Here is a 24,699-nt window from a genome sequence, read left to right on the forward strand (position 1 = left end):
ACTCCACCACCCCACTCCAGACATGGCCATATGCAATTCAGTCTGACCCTGTGCATCATGGGAACAGTCCAGCCCGAACTGCCAAGCCATGTCTTCCCTGGACCGGAAACTAGCAACAGGGAATAATAAAAATGTGATTGAACTTGGATAAATTGTAAAGTATTTATGGTACCAAAGACGGAGTGCTGGTTGTAGTGTTACCTCGCTCCAGTTTCTGAAGCAGTTATTCTATAAAATGTTACATTCCTGAAAACTAACACATGAAAGATATTTCTTTGACCATACTTCCGCTAATAAACATAGAATGAAAATTGTTGAACGAAATGAGTGACATCTACCTGCATGCTAGTACCTAGCCACACAATTATACGGACGAAACATTTTTTTTTTAATATTCAATTTACCCTGCCAAACGGATGAGGTTTTGCTTACGTTTGGAAAGTGCATGCACTTGAGTTTGAAAATGGTGTACATTGTCTTTTCTAAGGGTCATCTCAACAGGAGGTTATGTAGCCTTATACTCGAGCTTTTTGTTAATAGAATGTCATTATTTTGTTGAGATTTGTGGTAATGTGTGATTTACCATTAAATGTTTGACACATCTCTGATACAAAAGAAGTGCATGATCACTCTGAATAGCTTTTGTACAAGTTAATGTTTTAAAATGTGTTTAGTCATCGAGTTAAAACCATTAACACGATAATTATAGTATTCATTATCACCATGTTGAGTTCCTATTTATGTCATGTAGTTCGTTTCCTAAGGTGAATGATAGCTTGTTTGACATACAAATATAAAAATAATACCATTTATTGATCCCAAATTCATAATCAATCGTTTGCTAAAAACATCCGTAAAGACGACTGAAAAAGCCAAACCAAGAATTGGAAAATTTAAATAGTTGAGTTGAGTTGAGATAGGACTTGTAAAGCGCAACTTTGCCCGTAGGCGTCAAGGCGCTGAGGATGGAAAAGCTGTGTGATAGAAAAGTGGAGCGTGCCAATTACAGGTATGCCTTCCTGAAGAGCCAGGTCTTCAGAGCCCTTCGGAAGAGAGAATGGGAGGTTTGTCCCTTAATCTCGACCGGCAGGGTGTTCCAAATCTTGGGCGCAAGGGAGCAGAAAGCCCTCTCGCTCCATCTGGGTTTGTTGATTTTGGGTACAGAAAGAAGAAATTTGTTGGCTGAGCGAAGTGTCCTGCCGGGGACATAGAGGGTCACCAAGGATCTGACGTCTTCTGATCCAGTACCGTGTAAAGCACGGTGGGTGAGGCAAAGGACCTTGAACTCTGTTCTTGCCTGGATGGGGAGCCAATGCAAATCCTTCCTAATTGAGGTGCCTGAGGCAAACCTTGGGGCGTCTACGACAAACCGAGCTGCTGCGTTTTGTACTATTTGAAGGCGCTGCACCTGTAGTTTATTAATTCCTAGGTACAGCGCGTTGCAGTAGTCTAACCTTGAGGAAATTAGAGCCACCGTAACCAGTTTACGGGCCTCGGTGGTAAGATAGTGTACTAAGTTCCTCAAGGTTCTGACGACACTGCAACATGTGGAAGTCGTCCTGCTGACCTGTTTGTCAATCGAGAGCTTGGTATCGAAAATAACACCCAGGTTCCAAGCGGACTGAGAGGGCGTAGGACAGGCTCCAAGGGCGGAGGGCCACCAATCCGTTGACCACATCGCCTCCTTGCCTCCGAAGATCAGCACCTCCGTTTTTTCCCCATTTAATTTGAGGAGATTTCTCACCTTCCAGCCTGCAACTGCTTCCATGCAGTTTCTACATTTCTGAGCTGTGATGTCAGCAGTTTGTGAGAGAGAGACCATGATCTGGGTGTCATCGGCGTAGGATAGAACTTCCAGCCCAAATGATCTTACAAGTCTGACGAGCGATGTTACATAGATATTAAAGAGCGTGGGGCTCAGGGACGAACCCTGAGGCACCCCGCACTGCACAGGTTTGGCTGGGGAAAGAGAATCACCCAGCTTGACCCTATGTGCACGGCCATCCAGGAAAGATTTCAGGAGGCTAAGCGCCGGCTCGTCCACTCCTATCTCCCTAAGGCGTTTGGTTAAAATGGAGGGTGATAGGGTGTCAAATGCGGCTGTAAGGTCGAGCAGGACCAGAAGGGTGGTCTGGCTTTAGCACGGATGTTATTTGTGACAACTGTCAGGGCGGACGCAGTGCTATGTGCCCTCCGGAAGCCGTGCTGGGAGGGGTCAAGTAGGCTGGAGAAGGCACTCTGATGGCTGTTTAAATGGGCCTCTAGCATTTTTGCGGGGGCTGGGAGTAGTGAGATGGGCCGGAAGTTCTTTAAAATCCTGGGATCCAACGAGGCCTTTTTTAGGAGGGGCTTAACTGTGGCCATTTTCCAGGGGGTCGGGAAGACACCTTCCTGGATTGCCAGGTTGATGACTTCCAGAAAAGCAGGAAGAAGAACATCTCTGCATCCGTTAAAGATCTTCAGGGGACAAGGGTCAAGGGGGGATCCTGATTTAAGTTTGTCTAGATGCAGGTTGAGTTGCTCTAGTGTGAGCGGGGGGAAGATGTTAAGATTACCCTGTGACGACTCTATTGGATCTGCTTTCGCGGGATGTAACACTGGGATAGCTGAGGGTCCTAGTTCTTGATTAAGAGCTTCTAGGCCTGAGTGGATGTCCGTTATCTTTTCATTGAAGAAAGTTGAAATCTGATCGCAGAGCTCCTGGGTTGCTATTGTAGGATCAGGGGATTGCAAAACCGACAAAGACTCAACGATTTTGAGCAATTCCCTAGTGGAGCTATACTCTGTAATAGGTGGGATCGCTTCCAAAGGATTCTGGTACCTCGGGCGGTCAAGTTCTGCCATAAGGAGGTTCTTAGTCCTCGCTGTCCTTGCCATCCCCACCGCAGCAGCACCCGGGTCACTTCAAGTTCTGAAACTGGCATCTCTGGCTGACAGACTGTGGGCCAGTGTATCCTACCGCCTCTGACAATAGGTTAGAAGGGTCATGACACCACGGCCGGGAATTGTTGTTGAGCACCTGCTTAGTATGCTAATCTACATCTGCTGGACATCGTCCTGCCCTCAACTTAAATGTAATTACATTGAAAAGCAAGATGGATGCGCAAAACACGTCCTGGATGTGGTATTCCAAGAAGTCAAATACCCCTGACGGCCAAACCAGCAGACAACTCACAGAATCCACGCTCATTGTTTCAGGCTGGGAATCTCAACACCACCTATATGAACCAAAGATTCTAAATGGAACTGTGCCTTGCAGAATGCATTTTGGACCAGTTTTGGTATTTAGTCACGTTTTAGCTCAATTGGAGTGTTTGTTGCCAAGGTTGGCTTGTTCATTAGAAAGCAATGTTAAACTATGTCCTGAAAGGAGGCGCTGTTGGCAGATTCTGGCTGATGTGCTAGATGTGTATCTCGGTTTCACTTTGAAAGGACTAAAAGTAATGTGACTGTCTCATATATAGCATTTTCATCTTTGCTGTCTTTTTCCATTTTGATTTGCTTCCTAGAAGCCATAGTCTTTTCAGAATTTGAGTAGCTCTTAAGCACAGGAACAGTGCGTTAAAGGCCAGTATAAGTAAGGTGTGCAATAATAATGCCTTTGTGCGCTATGTGGCAAGTATTATATGACGAGACGAATACGAAATTGGAATAATTGTATACATTACAGGTAGCCTTAGGAGCACAATGCAGAGTGAAAGACCTAATCAAAATGTTCAGCTTGGGACAGTAAGTCTTTTATAAGTGCCCTATGTCATTCCCAGCTAGGAGATATATATATATATATATATATATATATATATATATCTCATTTTTATATATACTCCAGTCTTTCTAGCATTTTTGCAGCAGTTACCCATTCTAATTAGGCCTTCCTATTAGTTTATTTTGTTCTTGAAAAGATGCGATTTAAACATGCATGTGACCAGACTTACGCACTGCTCTTCTCCCAATGGAATATTTTCTTTATGAAGATTGTGAGATGGCACACTCCTGAGGAGACTATTGCTGGTTTCTTCTAGCCTTTCTGTCCTACCCGTCACTTAACCATAAGGTTAATCTCAAGCTGCTCAATGGTAAGGGCTTGAGTCAGAAAAAAGTAAGATCTCTCTAGATGTTTAGGGATACTCCTGTTTATTGTGAACATATATGACAAAATACATATTTCCCGGTTAATGCGTGAATTACCAGTAACACTTGGAATTGGTATTCAGATATTTGTCAGGCATAAGCCTTTAGTTCTTAACTGTACTGATGCAGAATTTAAAAATTTTGAAACATTTGTATATGTAGGAAATTGCTGATGTTTCATCAAAATGTTTTATCAAACTTTTCTGTACATGGAAACTTTTTTTGTATGTAAGTCGTCCTTTCCCTCAAGCCCCAGTCAAAGCGGTATACTGATCCATGTCATGTCCATTTAGAGGTACAGATAAACATTGCGAAATACATTACACATATTTATGAATACTCACTATGTTTCGACTCTGAGTGTTCAACTCATTTGTATAGACAGCTTAGCTAAGAACATTTACTGGGTGTCACAGCTGTGAAGGACCCTGCCCACTTGGGAAAGTTCACAGTCATAAGTTGTGTTTATGCCTGAAAATTATATCATCCTGCCTTTCAGATTCTGAATCGAGTTTTGAGGCTGGAGTTTTCCACATTAAACATATGAAGTCTAACTTGTAAAAGATTACAAACTTCACATGCAAATTCGATCCTATTCACAAATGCGAGATTAGTGAGACTATATGCTCCCGAAAGCTGATCTTCCCCCACATTATGGGTCAAATTACAGTGAAAGACACATCAATTGTAAAAGGGGGGCACTACAGCTATTGTTTTTGCCTTGCCTTCTGGGTAAATAAGTGACTTGCAAATGTGTAAAACAGTCTTGTTTGATATTCTGGTTGTTAATCCTTTTACTTACACTCAGACTATTTTCAGATCTTGAAATGTAATTAAGATTCAGCATACTGCTATATTTAAAGTGTTCTTAATTATATTAAGCTCTCTGTCAATTTACACTCTCTTATAGGCATCATCTATTGTTTTTCTCAGAAAGACTCTGAACAAATAACCATGAGTTTACAGAAGCTGGGAATCAAAGCAGGTGCCTACCATGCAAATATGGAACCTACAGATAAGAGCAGAGTTCACAAACGATGGACAACCAATGATATTCAGGTTATGATTTTATATATGTGTACACAAAAACCAAGGCATACATTTATAGATGTGATTTGTAATGGGTTTCTGTTTTGTATTTCTTGTAGGTTGTGGTAGCTACAGTTGCATTTGGCATGGGAATTGACAAAGCTGATGTTCGATTTGTAATTCATCATTCAATGAGCAAATCAATGGAGAATTATTACCAAGAAAGTGGACGCGCTGGTAGGTGTACATTACATTTTTAAGCCCAAAAAATTAAAACAAAAAAGTGCTAATCCTTTCAGGATAATCTTAATTACAGCTTTAAGGTGAACTAATTATGGTCATTTATTGAGATCTCATTTCGGCTCTAAAATTCTGTTTACTAGTCTTCAGATATACTTTTTATTGAATCGGGGCTTGCACAGAATCCATCAGGAACATTAAATGAATACATTTCACAGGGGGGATTGGGATCCACCATGGGATTAGAACTGCTCCTAATGCCAGGCTCCTTGTTGGTCTACAGACAACAAGTAATGTAGTTGGGTAGTCAGATCAGGCCTTTTAAGATTCTTTGACTTGTGTCTGCATTGAACATATAGAGAACACACAGCTTCCCGCTTTTTTACATCTCACCTGAGACAGCACATGCACTGTTGACTTACGAGATATTTTGTTAACTTAACTTAAAAGGGGGATTATAGGCCATCTATTACTTAACATTTGTTGACTTTGTCACTCTCATTTTCCCTACTTCTCATTGGTCACCGCGTCACAGTTTCTTTTTCTCTAAGTGTGTTTGTCCCGTCGATGGAGCATGGACCAAGTAATGATTAATTGCTTTAGTGTTGTCCTTCTACTGGCCTCCCTCAGATTGAGGTACTTTTTTGTTTATTGTTCCCTCCCCGTTGTTGCTTGTTTATTTTTGTTGCAGGAGCCCAGGGGAGTGCACATTTTCTAGCTTTCCTTCTTGTCTGCTGCTCTCACACGACAAATTATCCCCTCCACCATGGCAGGGCTAACACAGCAAAGATTTATTTTGTTTGGATCTCTGCGCTTTCTTTGTTCGGGTGATGCACGTTACTGTTGTCTTTCAGTCCCAGCGGCTTCCGTGGCTGTGCCAGAAGGCCAGGTCATGCATTCTGTTTTATGTCCTTTTGCACAGGAATCTACTCCTTGTTTAATGCCCTCTCAGTGACAAACTGGAAAATGATTTCCACGTTTTCCAGTGAAGAGCGCACCTGAAATTGCCCAATATCTCATGACCTGATCAACAAATCGTGCATGTTATTTTCAGTGTATTTCATGCCCTTTGAATCCACTGACCTGACTTTTTTGGGTCATCTCAGAGTTCAGTCGCACTGTCGTCTCAGAATATTCATGTTATCCGACAGAAAATGTATAGAAAGAAAAAAAAACAACATGACTCAATCAACTTTGTCAGCTTTTTTTTTTTTACTAAGCCAATAAAACTCGTGTAGGAGAGACATATTGGCTTTGCCAGTGTTTTCTCATTTTACTTTAACATCTGCATATTAACCTCCATGAAGGCAAAGAGCCTACCTAAGTAATTTACAGGTATGCGATTTACTAGTTAATGCATAAGTAGCTTCCTTAGATTTATCCTTTTAATAACATTTTAAAAAGTAATGTAATTAACTTTAAGGTCGTACACCAAGGGCAGCTCTCCTCCTTTCCCAGCACATAGGATGTCTAATCGTTTGAATTATAGCACTGAAACACAAGTTGAATTAACGCCCAAATGAATTTTGAGGCTTTGCAGTAAACCTTTTATGACACTGCTGAACCTCCCTACTCCAAACCTTTTTTTCCTTTGTTCGACTGACTTGTGCATGATGCCTGCATTCTTACAGCCAACCCCAAAGTGCATATTGGTAGTTCTGTTTGCTTCCTGGCCCTCTTTCATTCCTGCATATGATGCATACTTACTCTTTTAGATCAGTGCCAGAAAACGTGCCGCAGCAACAAAGAAAAGAGGTCTAATAGTTCCACTTGGGCCAAGGTTACACCACACACTTACCATTCAGTCTCTGCCTCAGCACTTTTTCTTTTTGAGAACATTCATTTGGTGTTATCCTTTTGGATTCTTTTTACAAGATTTGCAGAATCTTCTGTGACAGAAAACTTCTGTTTTAAAGACTCTAAGGTTCAGTATTCTACTACTCTCCACCACACGCACTTTCTGCGATTCTTAAGTAGAGGTTATTTGAACTGAACATGCAACCTTTTTGCTTCTAATTCAGATGAGGTTCTTGGACCTTCATTGTACTGATGGGAAGGAGTCCTTTAGGTCAATAGTTTTAGGATTTTGGGCTAGGTGTACTAAATTAGGATTTAAATAAAAGTGATTCAAATCTGTACACCGACTTTATGCGAGTCAACCTATGTACTAATAGTTGGTTCACAAAATATCGAATCGCAGCGAGCCACAATTCGACCTACCTCCTGAATATTAATGAGATAGGTTGCAACTTGTGACCCACTACGATTCGCTGCCATCACAGGGATGATGGCCTGCTGGGGTCAGCAGACCATCTTATCTGTGATTGCTTTTCAATAAAGCAATCTTTTTTTTTTTTAAATGCAGTCCTTGGATTCCACTGAACCATATGCAAATAAGCCTTGAGCCTGCTCCATCCTTCCCCCAAAGTGTTGAAACCCCACACATAAAATAAAAATAACTAAATAAAGTATAACAATTGGGAACCTGGTTCCCCAACTTTAGGTTGACAGATAAATTGCGGTAAGTGGCTTGAACAGGGTTGCAAATCACACATTACATTCATGTTTAAGGTAGTAATAACGAGGCAGTATAAAGAAGCACAGACCTGCTGGGATCTTGCCAAGTGTTAGATATAATGCATCTTGCAGCAGCTTCTTTTGTAGAGCAGAATCATAAGTAATAGTTCCCCAAGTGAGGCCTACTGTACTGACATACATTCTACAGTAAAAGGCCAATGCAGAGCCAAAGAGCAGAGCAGATAAAGGGCTACAGCCATAGTTTCAGCATAGGCAGGTGGAACAGAGTCATTCAGGTGTCCCTCGCTTCCCTTGCTTTCGGGAACGTCACTCTGAGACCCATATTCAGCTGCTTGAAGTGGCAGCAGAGCTAGTGGTCTGCCTTTCCCATCTGTTCACAGTGGCGTCCGAGTCAAAAAGCTGAAGTCCCAGCAGGGCGGCGGCGTCAGCCAGGTCAGTAAAAGGATGAGCTGTATTCTGGTAAGTAAAGGCCAAGCAGGTATGTCCTTCTGTATTTAATATTGTCTTGCTTCAATTTGTCTGTGATTGCCCTGAATTGAAGTCTCCTGGCTAAATTGGCCGGGGCAGTATCCTGAAATACAAGAAATGACTTACCCTGAAAAGACACTTGTTCCGCCTTGCATGCAGCCTGCAGAATAGCTTCTTTCGTTGTGAAAGAGTGGAGCTTCGCTGGCACATCTCTGGGGAGTTTTCTCTTGCCCTGGTTTGGAGGACCAACTCTGTGGACTCGTTCCAATTTAACTTCAGGATCTGGCCCACCTAGTAGTTGCGAAAACATCCCCATCACACATTGTGCATCTTCTTCTAAGTCGCAAAGTCGTAGGTTGTCTCGTTGGGACCTGTTTTCTAGGTTTCCACATTTAAGGATTGCAGCGTGCAGCTGTTCTTTGAGGTGGGTGGAGGATTTTGACAGATCATCCACACAGTGTGTTAGCTTTTGGCAATTGACGTCCAGGTTCAGTGTTCGTGCTCTTGTGGAGTCCGCTTCTTGCTTTATGGTTGTTAACCTTGATGGAAGGTCAGCATAGAGTGTTTCTGACGAGGTGACAATGTCGGACTTGAGCTCCGAGTGTAATTCTTTCTTGACGACTATAAGAGACGCAAGAAGATCCCCCTTTGTGAGAGCCATTTGGTTATTGGAGGCCGCAGGTGTGGTTGGGTTCCGAGTTTCTGTGGATTGAAAGTAACTAAGTATGGCCACATGGCTGTGATTGTACTCCCTTCTACTCCCTAATAAACAGTTGTGTTTATCCCCGATTACCTTCTTGATGGTGCACTGTGTACATGCTGCACAGAATGTCACCACTCCTGCTTTTTTTGTGCTGCCCAGATGCAAAGTGCTACACAAGGAACTATTTAGATTTCGTCCTGGAATAATATACGAGGATGAGTTTCTTGAAGAAGATATGTCGCCTTTGCTGGCTGTCAAGTTATTGAGGTCTGGAAGCCGCTTGGCTGGGGCAATCAGGATACTTACCAGAGCGCTGAACAGAAGCGCTGCAGTCTTTTCCAGCCGGGAGTTCTTTGCACCTTGGGACGCGCTGACCTGCGCCACAGCACCTGTTACTCGGTCTCCTTCTACCGGCAGCCTTTGCGGCCGGAACCCGGAAGCCGCCTACAACCAATCCGCGCCAGGAGGCACATAAAATCTGCGCACACTCCCCGCGCCGCGGGACCGCGCACGGGCCAAGCTCGGGCTAAGCCCGGGCAAAGGGCGGGCCCTCTACGGCCCTCATCGGCAGGAAGAGACAGGGACAGGGCCCTGACCTCTGTCCAAATCTTTCAAGTCAGTCATTATCTCCCAAAAATAACTGTAACTGTCTGTGATACCACTCAGCGTTTAACATCACACGGATTTACATAGACGCTATTTGCAAAAAGTTGCTTTCCAACATGTCTAAAACAAAATCGATTGCCCCCCTCAATACCATAGACAATTATATGGTCCATTAAGTTGCTAAAATCAATAACGACAGGAGATCATCTCTGGGGTTGAGCTACTCACCAGAATTGCCTTCTGACAACACGCCTTTACCTACTCCTGCTTTTGATATTAGTAACGAAGTGTTCCAGACCCCGGAGAACAATTCACTGACCCAGCTTTTAGTAGCCATTGTTGATGTAGTTCCCGAGAGTATACCGGACGAAGAAATAATTCTCCTAGAAGAGGAGGCCCCTGCACCGGTCCCAGCACCAAGAGTAGCGAAGGGAGGGGAGAAGAGCACATCTAAACGGGGCGGTCTCCGATCAAGCAAAAAGCGTCCCGATGCATCCCCCCTGGAAAATAGTGGAGATGATACAAGGGGAACTACTGGAGGGAAGGTACACTTGGACGAAGATCAATTCAAGAAGTTGTTAAATGCCTTAGATAACAAGATCAAAACTATAACCAAGCCGCTTCTAAGTAAAATAGACCAGCTTACGGAAGAGGTGAATAGGCTGGGGGGTCTTCTTCAAAAATCAATAGAAGAAAAAGCTAAAACCCCATTGCCGAAAACGCTTATAGTCGAATCGAAAAATACCCAAACTGCCCCCAGGTTAGAACTACTTGAAAATACTCCCTTGATCTCCATGGAGAGCACTGATCTAGGGAGGGGGGGCCCGAGGGATCTAGATATCAACAAGGGAGATTCCGAAGGGTTGAGCCAAAGGGACAGAAGGGAAGACTCCAATTTAGAGAAGGGGCCTGTAGAATTAATTGTAGAGGCATCTCCCCTAATATTGGTCTTGGCAAATGTCCCCCAGTTGGAACCAGGGCAAGTTGAGAACATACCTTCCCTGATAAATAAATCACTCAATTGGTTATCAAGGAACATGGCTTTTACCCCGGGAGGCAGGGATCAGTTGGCACAAGAAGTAGTTAAAGCTAGAAGAGTTGAATGGATCGGGGATGGCACTAAAAAATGTAAGGGGGATTGTGTGGTGTTACACCTTTCTGATCCAGAAGTGTTGCCAAACATTCTAGCGAATATATACCCCCCCCCAGCGTAGATCAACTGAAATAGTGCCACTAACTTTGGATTTCTTTTATACAAAAAAAGGTAATACTCTAAATCCAACAATGTTGAAAACTAAATGGAACCCTGTACTAAAAAAAGCCAAAACCCTTGATATAAGAAACAATTGGGGAATCCCGATGGAAAATAGATTCTCGGCCCTTTCTGGTCTAAGTGAATGTGATTGACTGGAAGAGCGGACGAGCATAGAAAAGGCTAAGGTTGCAGAGCTTCAAGAAAGTGGAAATGATGTCCTTATAAAGCACTTAGAAATAAATTATAGTGAGGGTAAGACACTTGGTCCCAGGCAATATTCCCCTAGTATAGTAGAGCATTTGCCACTAAATACCCACACCACTGTATGTAATGAGGAAAGCAGTCCTTCATTCCCCTTGTTCCCTCTTAAGAAGGGTTGTGATCGTGGGCGGTCGGCGGACTGGTAAAGCAGGCGAGGAGGCCGGATATAGTGGGCTTTAGTGTTTTATTTGGTCTCTGTACAGCGGGATGCGGGGATAGATAGAGAGTCCCAGGTCAAACACACAACGAAGGGGTTGCGTCTTCTTCTGTATTCCTCCTGATGCGACGAGGGTCCGAAGGACGTCCGGGTCTTGGGTGTAGCTGCCTCGATATGGTTGGAGAACACCTCGGAGGGCAACAAGAGAAAAAGGAGCCGTTAGTCACTCTGGGACTAAAGATCCGATACCGTCACCGTTACCCGGTAGTGTGAGGAGGTGAAAGGGGAGTGAGGAAGGTACGGGCAAGAGTCAGGGAAGGGGAAGCAAAAGAAGTGCACAGGGTGGTGGGGAATAGGGGTGCTCTTTGTGTGTCTATATACAAAAAAATGCCTAATGACTAATGGTGACGTGCCTAGGATAGCGGGAATAAGTTTACACAGGGAGGGGGCTCCTACTATGTACACAGTGCACCTAATGCGCTCTAGAGGGTAGCTGGTACTCACGCGCTCCGCCGTAACTCTCCTCCGAGTTACGGCCGCTCTTCAGCCACCTCCGTGGGACTCCACCAATCTTCGGACCACTCCTCGATGTCTCCGTTCCCGTCTTCTCCGTCCGTCACCGCACCAGCCGAAAGCTCCTGCCACGATCCTTCGACCTTTTCCGTCTCTCCTCTTCCGTCTTTTCTGTATCCGGCCGTCTGCAGGGAGGCGGGACTTCCGGGGTCGCGGGGTAGTCCTTCCGGTCCTTCGTCACTCCTGATTGGTCCCTGTAAAAGAGAGAGGGGTGGGGTTCCTGTCGTCATGGACGCTGTTGTTGTGGACTCTGCTCGTATACCAGGATATGGAGCGTTGTGGCGGGGTAACAGAGGTGACGGGGTGAGCAGGGGTCTCGTGACCCGAGGGGCGAGATCACATTCCCTTCCCCTAGCTGTCTTTCTTGTACCCGGTGTGGATACAGGGTAGCGAGATAGATAGTCGGCGTTACCTTGGTCTAGGCCCTTTCGGTGTACGGTTGTAAAGTGGTAGGGTTGGAGGGACAAAAACCAGCGGAGGACTCGGTCGTTGTGACCTTTGTTTCGAGCCATCCACTCTAAGGGAGCATGATCGGTATAGACCGTGAATTGTCTCCCCTCCAAATAGTATCGGAGGCTTTCTACAGCCCACTTGATGGCCAGGGCTTCCTTTTCTACCACGGCGTAGCTTTTTTCTCGTGGGAATAATTTCCTGCTGAGGTAGAGGATTGGTTTCTCGTCCCCTTGGGGGTCTTTTTGTGATAGTACCGCCCGAGTCCCTGTTCTGAGGCGTCTGTCTGCAGTATGAAGAGCTGCGTGTAATCAGGGCTCACCAACACTGGACGGGATGTCAGAGCATTTTTCAGATCGGAAAACGCCTGCCACAACATCGGCGTGGGAGTCTTAAGGAGGGTGTCCGTTTTAACGGATTTCTTTAAGAGGTCGGTGAGGGGGGCAGCTCTTTGGGAGAAGTTCGGTACAAAGCGTCTGTAGTACCCCAAGAGCCCCAGAAAAGCACGATGATCTCTTTTGGTCTGAGGAAAGGGGAGGGACTGGATGGCTTCGATTTTGCTTTTCTGGGGTCTTATCAACCCTTCACCCAGGAGGTATCCTAGATATTTCACGGTCTGTGCTGCTAGGGTGGTTTTGGCGGGATTTATGGTAAACCCATAAGCCCCCAGGGAGGTGATGACCTGGTGGAGGTGTTCCAGGTGCTGTGTCCAGTTGTCACTATAAATAACTATATCATCAAGATACGCGCCTGCATATAGTGAGTGAGGCCGTAAGATTTGATTCATGGCCCGCTGGAATGTGGCTAGAGCGCCATGAAGACCGAAAGGGAGGACTTGAATTTGGTACAACCCATCAGGGGTGGAGAAGGCAGTCTTTTTTCTATCTTCCTCTCTGAGGGGTATGTGCCAATACCCCTTACAGAGGTCTAGCGTGGAGATATACTGGGCCTTCCCTATGCGTTCGACCATTTCGTCGACTCGCGGTAACTGATAAGTGTCGAAAGAGGATATCTTGTTGACTTCACGGAAGTCAATACAGAACCGGACAGACCCGTCTGGTTTGGGTACAAGGACGATCGGGGAGTTCCACTCGCTTACCGACGGTTCTATGATACCCATCTTTAGCATCTGTTCTGTTTCTTTCCGTATTACTTCCCTGCGGGCCTCGGGGACTCGGTAGGGCCTTTGTCGGACCACCTTCCCAGGAACTGTCTGTATAGCGTGTTCTTTGATGGTGGTGTGACCAGGGGAAGAGGAGAAGACCTGTCGTAGCGGGAAAAGGACTGTCTCGAGATCATGTTGCTGTTGTGGAGTGATATCGTGATCTATACAGGGGGTGAAGGAGAGGGGAACCGGGGTAAGGGACCCGGATAAAACCGGACGAGGGCCTTCCCACTTTTTCAGATGATTAACGTGATATATTTGGGTTACACCACGTGTGGGATCTATGTCTAACTCGTAAGTGACCGGGGTCACCTGACGAAGGATGGTATAAGGGCCCTGCCACTGTCCAAGGAGCTTTTGGTCGGAGGATGGCAACATCAGTAACACCAAATCACCTGCTAAGAAGGCTCTTGGTTTGGTGCCTTTATCGTACTGCCCTTTCTGCTTGTTTTGGGCATTCTCAAGATTCTGTCGTACTATGTCTCTTATAACAGCCAGGTGGGTTTTCAAGTTGTCCATGTATTCGGGAAGGGGCCGAGTACGATCTGTTTCCGCTTCCCAGGCTTCTTGGGCCATGTCTAGCAGGGTACTAGGGGGTCGCCCATATAACAACTCGTAGGGCGAGTATCCGGTGCTACTCTGGGTTGTGCAACGGATGGCAAACAGGGCAAGGGGTAGCATATCCTCCCACCGTTTGGCTTCCAACCCCAGCAGTTTCTTAAGGGTCTGTTTCAGGGTGGCATTATACCTTTCGACTAGTCCGTCGGTCTGGGGATGGTATGCCGAGGTTCTGATCTGTTTGATTCCTAAGTGGGAGCATACCTGTTTCATCAGAGCAGAGACAAAAGGAGTACCCTGATCGGTCAATATTTCTCTGGGAAAGCCTACCCTAGTGAATACCGTAATGAGGGCCTTGGCAATGTTCTGGGTGGTGGGCTGTCGCAAAGGTAGGGCTTCAGGGAAGCGGGTGGCATAGTCTACAATAACCAGGGCGTAGCCACAACCACTGCGGGAAGGTAACAGGGGCCCTATTATGTCCATCCCCACTCTGCTGAATGGGACGTCAATGACGGGAAGGGGTTGTAGCGGTGCCCTAGGGGGTCGGTATCTGCTATGTTTTTGGCATACCGGACATTCCTTACAATACTTTTTGATGTGTTGGTAAATCCCAGGCCAGTAGAACTTGTCCAGGATCGTTTGGCTGGTCTTTTCTTCGCCAAAATGACCCCCCAGAAGGTGACTATGGACCAGGAACAGTACCTTCTCCTGAAAGGGACCAGGGACCAGGAGTTGGGGGTTCTGTTGGTTCCCTCCCTTGCGGTACAATAGCCCATTTTTCTTGAAGAAGTATGGACCTACGGTAAGGGGATCCTCTTGGTCCAATGCCCTTCCCCAGGCTTCCTGTAGTAAAGGATCCTCCTGTTGTGCAGCCCTGAATTCTCGGTCAGTTTGCCAGGGGTGTTCATCCGGGATCACGGGTAACGCGCCTGCGTATTCTCTTTTTTCCTTCTTCTTCTGTGCTTTGGTTTTAGGTGGTTTGCGTGCCAGCATAGGGGAGGACAACCCCTTTGGAAAGGGTGCTTCCTCCCACCAGTGGGTCAGGGATTCAGTGGTGTCTTGCAATAGTCCTGGCAATCCGGGGTAATCGCTTCCCAGTATCGCCTGCTCCGGTAGTGTGGGTATGAGTCCCACGGTGAGAGTGGTTCCGGGATCCTTGGAATGTTGGACCTGTACCTGGGTGGTTGGGTACCTCTTCGTATCCCCATGAACACACTGAATGGCGACAATGTCGGATGAGGGCTTAACAGGGCGGTGTAAGTCCTGAGGTCTGAGGACACTCTGCCGACACCCAGTGTCAGTCAGGGCCATGAGGGTTTGTCCATCAAAATTCACTGGACATCGAAACAGAGGTGGTGGTGTCCCGGGTACAGAACACACATAGTTTCGTGCTAGGCCCACTTCCATCGGCTCCTCTTTGTGAGGACATACTCTGGCGATGTGACCAAATCCTCCACAGCTATAGCATTGTGGTCCAGGATTGACAGGACGTTGTATCACCGGGGGTGGGAACAGAAGGGTAGGCTCTGGTCTTCTCGGTACAGGGGGACGAGGAGGTCGTAGGCCTGTCTGGGTGTGCGGTTTGTGGGTATGATCCTCTTTTCCTCGCTGGGCCTCCTGGGCCCTGCTGTAGGCGCTTGCGATTTCTATTGCAGTGTCCAGGGTCAGGCGGGCATGCTGGCGTACCCATCTTTGCGTGCCTGGAAGCAGAGATGACAGGAATTGTTCCAAATATACCTTCTCTAAGATGTCCTCCTTAGTAGAGGTATCGGGATTCAGCCACCGGTTGGCTAGGTCTTTGATCCGAAAGGAGAGGGCTCTGGGGGTCTCTTGGGGCCCTTCCTTTACTTGACGTAGCCGTACTCGATAGGTTTCATCGTCAATGCCCAGCCTTTCGAGGATACACTTTTTAATGTCTGCATACGGATTGTTATCCTAAATGTTCGCTTGTTGGTAGGCGGCCTGTAGGTCACCCGTTAGTAAGGGACCTAGATAATGACCCAACCGGTCCACAGGCCAGACGGCCGCCTGTGCTAGCCGTTCGAAGTTGGTAAAGAAGAAGTCCGGGTCCTCCCCCGGCACATATTTCTGGAGAACCACCGAAGGTAGGGAGGTCATGGGCCTCGGGTGACCTAGGACATCGGTCAGTTTCCCCATAGCCTGCTCGTGGGTGGTTCCCTGTCCTTTTAATACATCATGGAGTTGTCCACGGTCGTCCTCAGCGGTCTTTAGGAACTGCTCCATTAACTTTCCCAGCTGTTCCTGGGAATCCGCCATCCTCTTCATCACGGCCTCCATACCTCCAGTTAATCCCACTTCTGACACCAGATGTGATCGTGGGCGGTCGGCGGACTGGTAAAGCAGGCGAGGAGGCCGGATATAGTGGGCTATAGTGTTTTATTTGGTCTCTGTACAGCGGGATGCGGGGTTAGATAGAGAGTCTCAGGTCAAACACACAACGAAGGGGTTGCGTCTTCTTCTGTATTCCTCCTGATGCGACGAGGGTCCGAAGGACGTCCGGGTCTTGGGTGTAGCTGCCTCAATATGGTTGGAGAACACCTCGGAGGGCAACAAGAGAAAAAGGAGCCGTTAGTCACTCTGGGACTAAAGATCCGATACCGTCACCGTTACCTGGTAGTGTGAGGAGGTGAAAGGGGAGTGAGGAAGGTACGGGCAAGAGTCAGGGAAGGGGAAGCAAAAGAAGTGCACAGGGTGGTGGGGAATAGGGGTGCTCTTTGTACAGTGCTACGTGTGTCTATATACAAAAAAATGCCTAATGACTAATGGTGACGTGCCTAGGATAGCGGGAATAAGTTTACACGGGGAGGGGGCTCCTACTATGTACACAGTGCACCTAATGCGCTCTAGAGGGTAGCTGGTACTCACGCGCTCCGCCGTAACTCTCCTCCGAGTTACGGCCGCTCTTCAGCCACCTCCGTGGGACTCCACCAATCTTCGGACCACTCCTCGATGTCTCCGTTCCCGTCTTCTCCGTCCGTCACCGCACCAGCCGAAAGCTCCTGCCACGATCCTTCGACCTTTTCCGTCTCTCCTCTTCCGTCTTTTCTGTATCCGGCCGTCTGCAGGGAAGCGGGACTTCCGGGGTCGCGGGGTAGTCCTTCCGGTCCTTCGTCACTCCTGATTGGTCCCTGTAAAAGAGAGAGGGGTGGGGTTCCTGTCGTCATGGACGCTGTTGTTGTGGACTCTGCTCGTATACCAGGATATGGAGCGTTGTGGCGGGGTAACAGAGGTGACGGGGTGAGCAGGGGTCTCGTGACCCGAGGGGCGAGATCACAAGGGTGCATTATTGCAAGAGCGGACTACTCAGATGAAAGGTAGACTTAAACTTATTTCCTGGAATGTAGCGGGAATCCACCATAAATTAGAAACCCCTGAATGGTGTGAGTTCATTGACTGCCATGATGTTATCATGTTGCAGGAAACTTGGGCAGTGGCACCAGTTTTTCGGCAGGGCTTCTTAAATTTCTTTGTACCTGCGAAAAAGAATACTAAAGGGCGGCCCTCAGGGGGTCTAACCATTTGGGTACGACAATCCCTACAATGTACCATCAAGCTGAGACCTACTTGTAATTGTGACCTACTCCCACTTGTGTTCACTTGGGTTGATGGCCATAACATGGCCTTATATAATATCTATGCCAGGAGAACTCAAGGGGGCAAAGCCTCGGATGTGATAGGTGCATTAGATAATGACCTAGAGACTCTTCCTATACATTACACTATCCTAGTGGGGGGAGACCTGAACACAACATTTGAACCACTAGGACTTGAGGATAACGAACTAGCCCTAGAGGAAGACACCAAATGGGGAATTCCCCAATTGGATCTACCGATGGTAAAAAAGTGGACAGAAGTGGCAATACAGGTTAAGAGTTTGTGCTTGGCCAAGGGGTTGAGGGCAGTAAATGGCCGCACCCCCTCAGACCTACAGGGCATGCATACCTTCGATAATTTGAAGTCAAGTAGTCGGATAGACTACATCCTTATAGATGTTAGAGACTGGCACAAAGTGGTAGATATGCAAGTGACATCGAGACTGGAGAGTGATCACAACCCGTTGTGCCTGCTCTTTAATCTAGATCAAGGTGAAAATTCATCTAATCAGGAAAAGGGTGTTACACACTAGAAGTTATTTCAACAAATAATCTCCGCCACATTAAATGGGCAACTTTGGTAGATAAGCCCGGGGATATGCAGGACTTAGTGGAGGTAGTTAGTAAAGAGGTTAGCAGATTACAGATCTACTGTAATGAATTAAATTTTAACCAACTTATTGAAGAGCCGCAGCCAACGTTTTTTGCTAACTTACAGAGGTTTTTCTTTAAAAAAACACAGCAGAGGAAGGGTCCTGGCCCCCCGATAAAAAGAGGGTGGTATGACCACTCCTGCAGAAAAGCGCGATAGAACCTCAGTATAGCATTGAGGACTAAAATAGGAGTATTAAAGGCCAGGGATGATTACAGGAAAGTACAAATTAGGGCAAAAAGATTGTGGGATGAGAACCTATGGTTAGATCTTAAGAAGGCATGTGTAGCCAAACAGAAAGAGTTTTGGGCCATCTTAAAGTGGGATAGTGGGCTAATAGCAGATTGCCCGAAAAATCATGTAGCAAAGGAAGCATGGGTGGACTTTTTTAAGCCACAATACGCTGACCATCTGCCCCCACCAACCGAATCGCCACCAGAAAGGGTATTCTATACTCATGGAATATTTTCATTGAAAGATTTAAACCAGGCAATGGATGGGGTAACTAGAGGAAGGGTGCCAGGAATTGATGGAATACCGGCGGATGTGTTTTTATCTGACAGGGCCAACTGGTGTAAATACTTTGTATGGCTTGCGAACTCCATTGCACAAGGAGCAATGATCCCAGCAACATGGAAGGGCGCGGAGATTATACCAGTCTTCAAAAAAGGGGATACGGCTTTACCAAGTAACTACAGGCCCATTAGCCTTATCGACTCGGCACAAAAACTGATGGGCAGGATGATACAAAACAAAATACAAGCCTGGATAGATGATAAGGATATCCTTTCCCCGTATCATGCTGGCTTCCGCCCATTAACTAGCTCTGTTGACCAGGTATTCCATTTTTTAACCTTGTTCTGGAAAAATGTAACCCTGACAAATGGCCCATTATATGCTGTTTTCGATGACCTGAAGTCAGCGTTTGATCTAGTACCCCGGCAAAAACTTTGGATTGTTTTGCGCGATCTCGGAATAAGCCCCGAACTGCTCACTTTGCCCGTGCGGATGCACGAAAACAACTATGCCAGGATTAGGTGGGGAGCACAGGGAGACGTCACTGAATCCTTCCCCGTGGAACGAGGGGTAAGGCAGGGCTGCGTCCTGGCCCCCACCCTATTCTCTCTCTACATCAACGGCATAGTAGATTTTCTAAAGCAACTTCCGACAGATGCCCCGATATTAGATGGGGAGCGGGTTCCAGTATTAATGTTTGCTGATGACACCTTACTGGTCTCGCGGACCCCTAGTGGTTTACAAAAGACAATCAACGCTTTTGGTGATTTCTGTCGGATTCGGGGCTTGGAACTAAATACAACAAAGACTAAGTTTATGAACCTGAATCCTGCTAAGCAATTCATGGGGAAAATGCATTTTAATGGGTCTTTTTTGGAGGAAGTGAACGCTTTCACTTATCTAGGTATTTCTCTACAGGCCAACATGAACTGGAAATCTCATATGGACTCTGTGGTGCTAAAGTTCAATCAACTGGCCGGGGCTATAGCACAAAAACATAAATCTTCATTTACAAAACCCATTCAGCCAATAATGGAGATTTATAGTATGAAAGTGCTGGGCGCTTGCCTCTACGGATCAGAGTTATGGGGCTTTACCAACTTGAGTACACTGGTCATTGCAGAAAACAAATTCCTTCGTCGAATGGTTGGTGTCCCGCAGAGCACTCCATCGATCCCGCTCCAATACGATCTTGGGAGGAAAAAGATCGAGGACATGGCCAGATTGCGTCCCCTTCTATATTGGAGGCGCATAAAGACTACTCCTGAATTGGGCCAATACGCATCTGCTCTCACGGACATTATTAACTCTGATCGGTTTCATAAAATACCCTGGCTTAAAGAAATTAGGAACTTGCTCCAAAAATTGCACCTAGATCACCTGTGGACTGCAGTAGACCCCCACGCCTTCCCATCTAAGGCATCATTGAAAAAAATGTATTGGGATATGATATATAATACTGTTTTGACTTCCAACCAACCCTCCATGTTGGCATCCCAGTTCCTGGATTCTAAAATAACCCCTAAATGCGAACAGTACTGGGACTGGATTTCTAAACCCCTAGATAGAAAGCTGTATTTTCAGTTTAGAATTGGCTCCCTACCCCTTAATGCTTTCACTGTCAAATGGTCCCCAGGCAATGTCAACACATGCTTCTATTGTAAAGTACATGTTGAGGACATCCCACATATTCTGTTTGCCTGCCCTTTATATGCTGCCCCGAGAAGTAGATGGCTAAAACCGGTTTGTAGGAATCTGGGGATAAGGAAATATCTAGAGGCACTAAGAATATTAAGAACAAATTGTGCCCCCAATCTTGCTATCGCCGTAGCCAAATACTTGGGGTGGGCCTGGATAATACGCATGCGCACTTTAAACTGTAATTAATTATGTAAAATGGAAAATGTAATTATAAGGATAAATCCAATTGGCAAGGACTTTGTACTGCGACTCGGATTTTATAACGTATGAATCTTATAAACTGAAATATTCGCCAGCACTTTGTAAATTGATGGTATTTAATATGTATTTTATGTTGATCTTAAAATTTTAGTGTTGTATTTATTCTGCTTAGCTTAGGGAAACATGCTTTTATGACAATGCTGTCGAATAAAGTATTGAAACTTGACTTGAAAAGACACTTGTTCCGCCTTGCATGCAGCCTGCAGAATAGCTTCCTTCGTTGTGAAAGAGTGGAGCTTCGCTGGCACATCTCTGGGGAGTTTTCTCTTGCCCTGGTTTGGAGAACCAACTCTGTGGACTCGTTCCAATTTAACTTCAGGATCTGGCCCACCTAGTAGTTGCGAAAACATCCCCATCACACATTGTGCATCTTCTTCTAAGTTGCAAAGTCGTAGGTTGTCTCGTTGGGACCTGTTTTCTAGGTTTCCACATTTAAGGATTGCAGCGTGCAGCTGTTCTTTGAGGTGGGTGGAGGATTTTGACAGATCATCCACACAGTGTGTTAGCTTTTGGCAATTGACGTCCAGGTTCAGTGTTCGTGCTCATGTGGAGTCCGCTTCTTGCTTTATGGTTGTTAACCTTGATGGAAGGTCAGCATAGAGTGTTTCTGACGAGGTGACAATGTCGGACTTGAGCTCCGAGTGTAATTCTTTTTTGACGACTATAAAAGACGCAAGAAGATCCCCCTTTGTGAGAGCCATTTGGTTATTGGAGGCCGCAGGTGTGGTTGGGTTCCGAGTTTCTGTGGATTGAAAGTAACTAAGTATGGCCACATGGCTGTGATTGTACTCCCTTCTACTCCCTAATAAACAGTTGTGTTTATCCCCGATTACCTTCTTGATGGTGCACTGTGTACATGCTGCACAGAATGTCACCACTCCTGCTTTTTTTGTGCTGCCCAGATGCAAAGTGCTACACAAGGAACTATTTAGATTTCGTCCTGGAATAATATACGAGGATGAGTTTCTTGAAGAAGATATGTCGCCTTTGCTGGCTGTCAAGTTATTGAGGTCTGGAAGCCGCTTGGCTGGGGCAATCAGTCCTGTACATTTAAGCAAACTATATTAACTAGTGGGGCCTAGTGGTAAGGGCATTTTTTGATCTATTTCCTTCTTCTCCAGTCTGTTCTCAAAGGTGGCACTGCTTTTAATGTGGTATTGTCCTAGGTTTCCCTGCCAGAATTCCCCAGCCCCTCTACATATAATAACCAGGAACCAAAACATCAAGCCAACTCCTCGCCTGAGTGGTATACAATTCCTGTTAGAACCTGAGGGTTTTGGTAATGCTAGAAGCCTTTGTGACCTGGTTATTTTCTATCACTTCAGGCTTCACATACCCCCTCCTCCAGTTTGAGTACCGTGTCCTGTATGTTTATCAGTCCAGGACACTCGCCATCAGTGGCAAGTGTTTTTTTTTGTATGAACTTTTTCATTCAGTCAATTACTTAAAAATGGCAAATCTACGAAAATGGGAAGTTATACCTTCAAACCCATTTAGACAGTTGGCTCTAATTTGCTTCCTCTCAAAAGGGATGCATTTAACATTACATTGGTTTACTAAGAAGCTATTTGATCTGTGCTTTTCTGTGAGTCAGGGTAAACTCCTGCGATTTCCATGCTAAATGACTGCATAACTGGTCCTCTCCAGCATCTTGGTTCTAGGAAACACAGACATTTTCTCTGCAGTTTATTCTGATCCATGATGCCCCCTTTTGTCCTCCAGGTCTAGTGGTCTTTTTAGTACAGCCATGAGAAGACAGCTGAGTGTAGCCCTGAGTGCCATCAAAGTACACGATCTGTGGGCTTCCGAAGAAATACATCTCCATCATTGTCTTGGTGCTCATAATAATTATCGTGTTTTTAAAAACTTTCTTCACAGCCACGAAAATAATTAAATGCTGTGTACACAGATACGGTAACAGCAGTGTTGTACTTGAAACAAAAGAATTGATCAAGAGTCCTGTGTTGCTGGCATATGGACTTGTGATTCTGTGCTTTGGAGACAAATCGCTCTAACTGCCGTCAACCAAGCTTGCAAGCAAAATTTGGAAGAAGACCAATTCAGCATGTATTCTCATTATCAATACCTGTGGCACCCTGTTGGAAAGTGGATTATTAGTAGTGGTAAATCTATACCACTGGTAATAAGGCCACTAACACCATCTAGGGCTCATACTAGTTCTCAGAAAATGATTCCCATGCTCAATCCTTTTCAGCTTGGCTGCGAGCAGGCAGGCTTAACTTCAGAGACGCGTATGTAAGGCATTTAGAAAAAAACAATTCAGTAAATAATTAAAACACAACACACAATAAAAATCCATCACCAATTTATAACAATATAAAATATTTTTACCTTTAAAATGACCAAAGTGCAACAAATCCAATAAAAAGACCTGGAGATATGATTTTTTAAAGATTTAGCGCTATATAGCACACAAAAACCTACAGCGCCTATTGAGAATCAGGTCACGCCAGACCAGGGCAAAGTCAAAGTTTCAGTCTGACCGCGATGGACCCTGCGCCGATGTCCGTCATGGTAGGCCTCAGTCAAAGTTTTTGCTTCTGACTTAGAAACATTTCAGGAGCTTTTTCTCCAGAGGTCCCTCGAATCTCTCGACCAGTGTGGATTCAGTGAGGGTTCGCCGGCTTGCCTTTCGATGAGCTCCTCGTCAAACCTATGGAAGTCAGATCTCTGGAGCTTTCCAGGGGGACGAATCAGCGATCCAGGCCGGCTCATCGTTAAAGGTAGGAAGCTTGACTCTTGTGGTTGGTCCCAGTCCCTCTCTTCTATGTTCAGACTTAGAAAGATTTATGGATCTTTTTCTCGCGGGGTCCCTTGATGCTGTTCTGCAGGCCGGATTTGGTGAGGGCTTGTCAGCTTGGATTTCGACCAGCTCCCGGTCAAACTCTGGAAGTTGGACGTCCAGAGCTTTTCAGTGGGACAAATTTAGAGGGCATGCCTGATCGCGGTTGAGGGTCGTGGCTTGGCTGGCCAGGTCGACTCGGTCCTCTTATGGAGATTTTTCCAAAGTTGCTCAAAATGTCAAACTTCTTTCTGAAGTTTCTTTGAGGGTCCTAGAGTGGCCAAAAAGTACTAGAAGAGTCTGGAATCTTAAAGACGGTCCTTGAAAGTTTGGGACTTCAATTCCCACAATCCACTTGGACAAACCCTTACAGATCCATGGGAGACACTCCAGGCTGTGGTCCTATGGTGATGATTTTCCAGGTGAGCTCTATTAAACTGTAGCTTGCGGGGTGTCCACTGTTTAGTCCTTATGAAGCAGGTTTGATCCACGGGGCTGTAGTTCCAGATTGTGCAGCAGGCACAGTCAGTCAGAGTGCAGGGCCTGCTTAGTGCAAATCAAATTTCTCAACATGGACACTACTTCTTCATCTTGTTTCAAGCAACAGGTCTTAGAGGCTCTGCCCCTCTCAGATAATTATTCAGTGTTCTCTGGGTCAAACAGGAGGATACTCCTGTCCAATGAGGTGCAGAGCAGCACCCCATAGCATGACGGTTTCCTCCAGAGTGTGGCCCTATGATGTACCAGAAAGCACTAGTCTTCAAAAATTCAGTATGGCTGGAGTCTCAGCAGGTAGGCAAGAGCTGGCAAAACCAACTTCCAGGATGGCTCATCTCCATAGTCTCCCTCCCCCTAGCATATGCTTATTCCTTCCTTAAGCCTGCCATCTGGCCGGGTTCATAGGGGGTAGGTGGACCTGGCTTCTTCTGGCTGTCCCCTCCTTGTTTCGAAGATCACGCTTTACGACCCTTTCCTGTTGCTCTGGCATTCCTATGCAGCAGAACCATTTCCTCCCTGA

At 46.0% G+C, this 24,699-nt stretch overlaps 1 protein-coding gene across 4 annotated transcripts in view; it reads left to right on the forward strand.

Annotated features, from left to right (window-relative positions):
• Positions 1 to 24,699, forward strand: part of RECQL (RecQ like helicase) — a 257,768-nt gene that overhangs the window by 168,730 nt on the left and 64,339 nt on the right. For all 4 annotated transcript variants that reach the window (XM_086920504.1, XM_086920518.1, XM_086920513.1 and 1 more), the window contains exons 9-10: positions 5,042 to 5,190; positions 5,280 to 5,397. In XM_086920504.1, the coding sequence (XP_086776630.1) occupies positions 5,042 to 5,190; positions 5,280 to 5,397 (267 nt within the window). The remainder of the gene's footprint in view (positions 1 to 5,041; positions 5,191 to 5,279; positions 5,398 to 24,699) is intronic.

The sequence above is a fragment of the Lissotriton vulgaris genome, chromosome 1_1 (assembly GCF_964263255.1).
Source record: "Lissotriton vulgaris chromosome 1_1, aLisVul1.2, whole genome shotgun sequence".
In the NCBI taxonomy this organism is placed as follows: Eukaryota; Metazoa; Chordata; class Amphibia; order Caudata; family Salamandridae; genus Lissotriton; species Lissotriton vulgaris.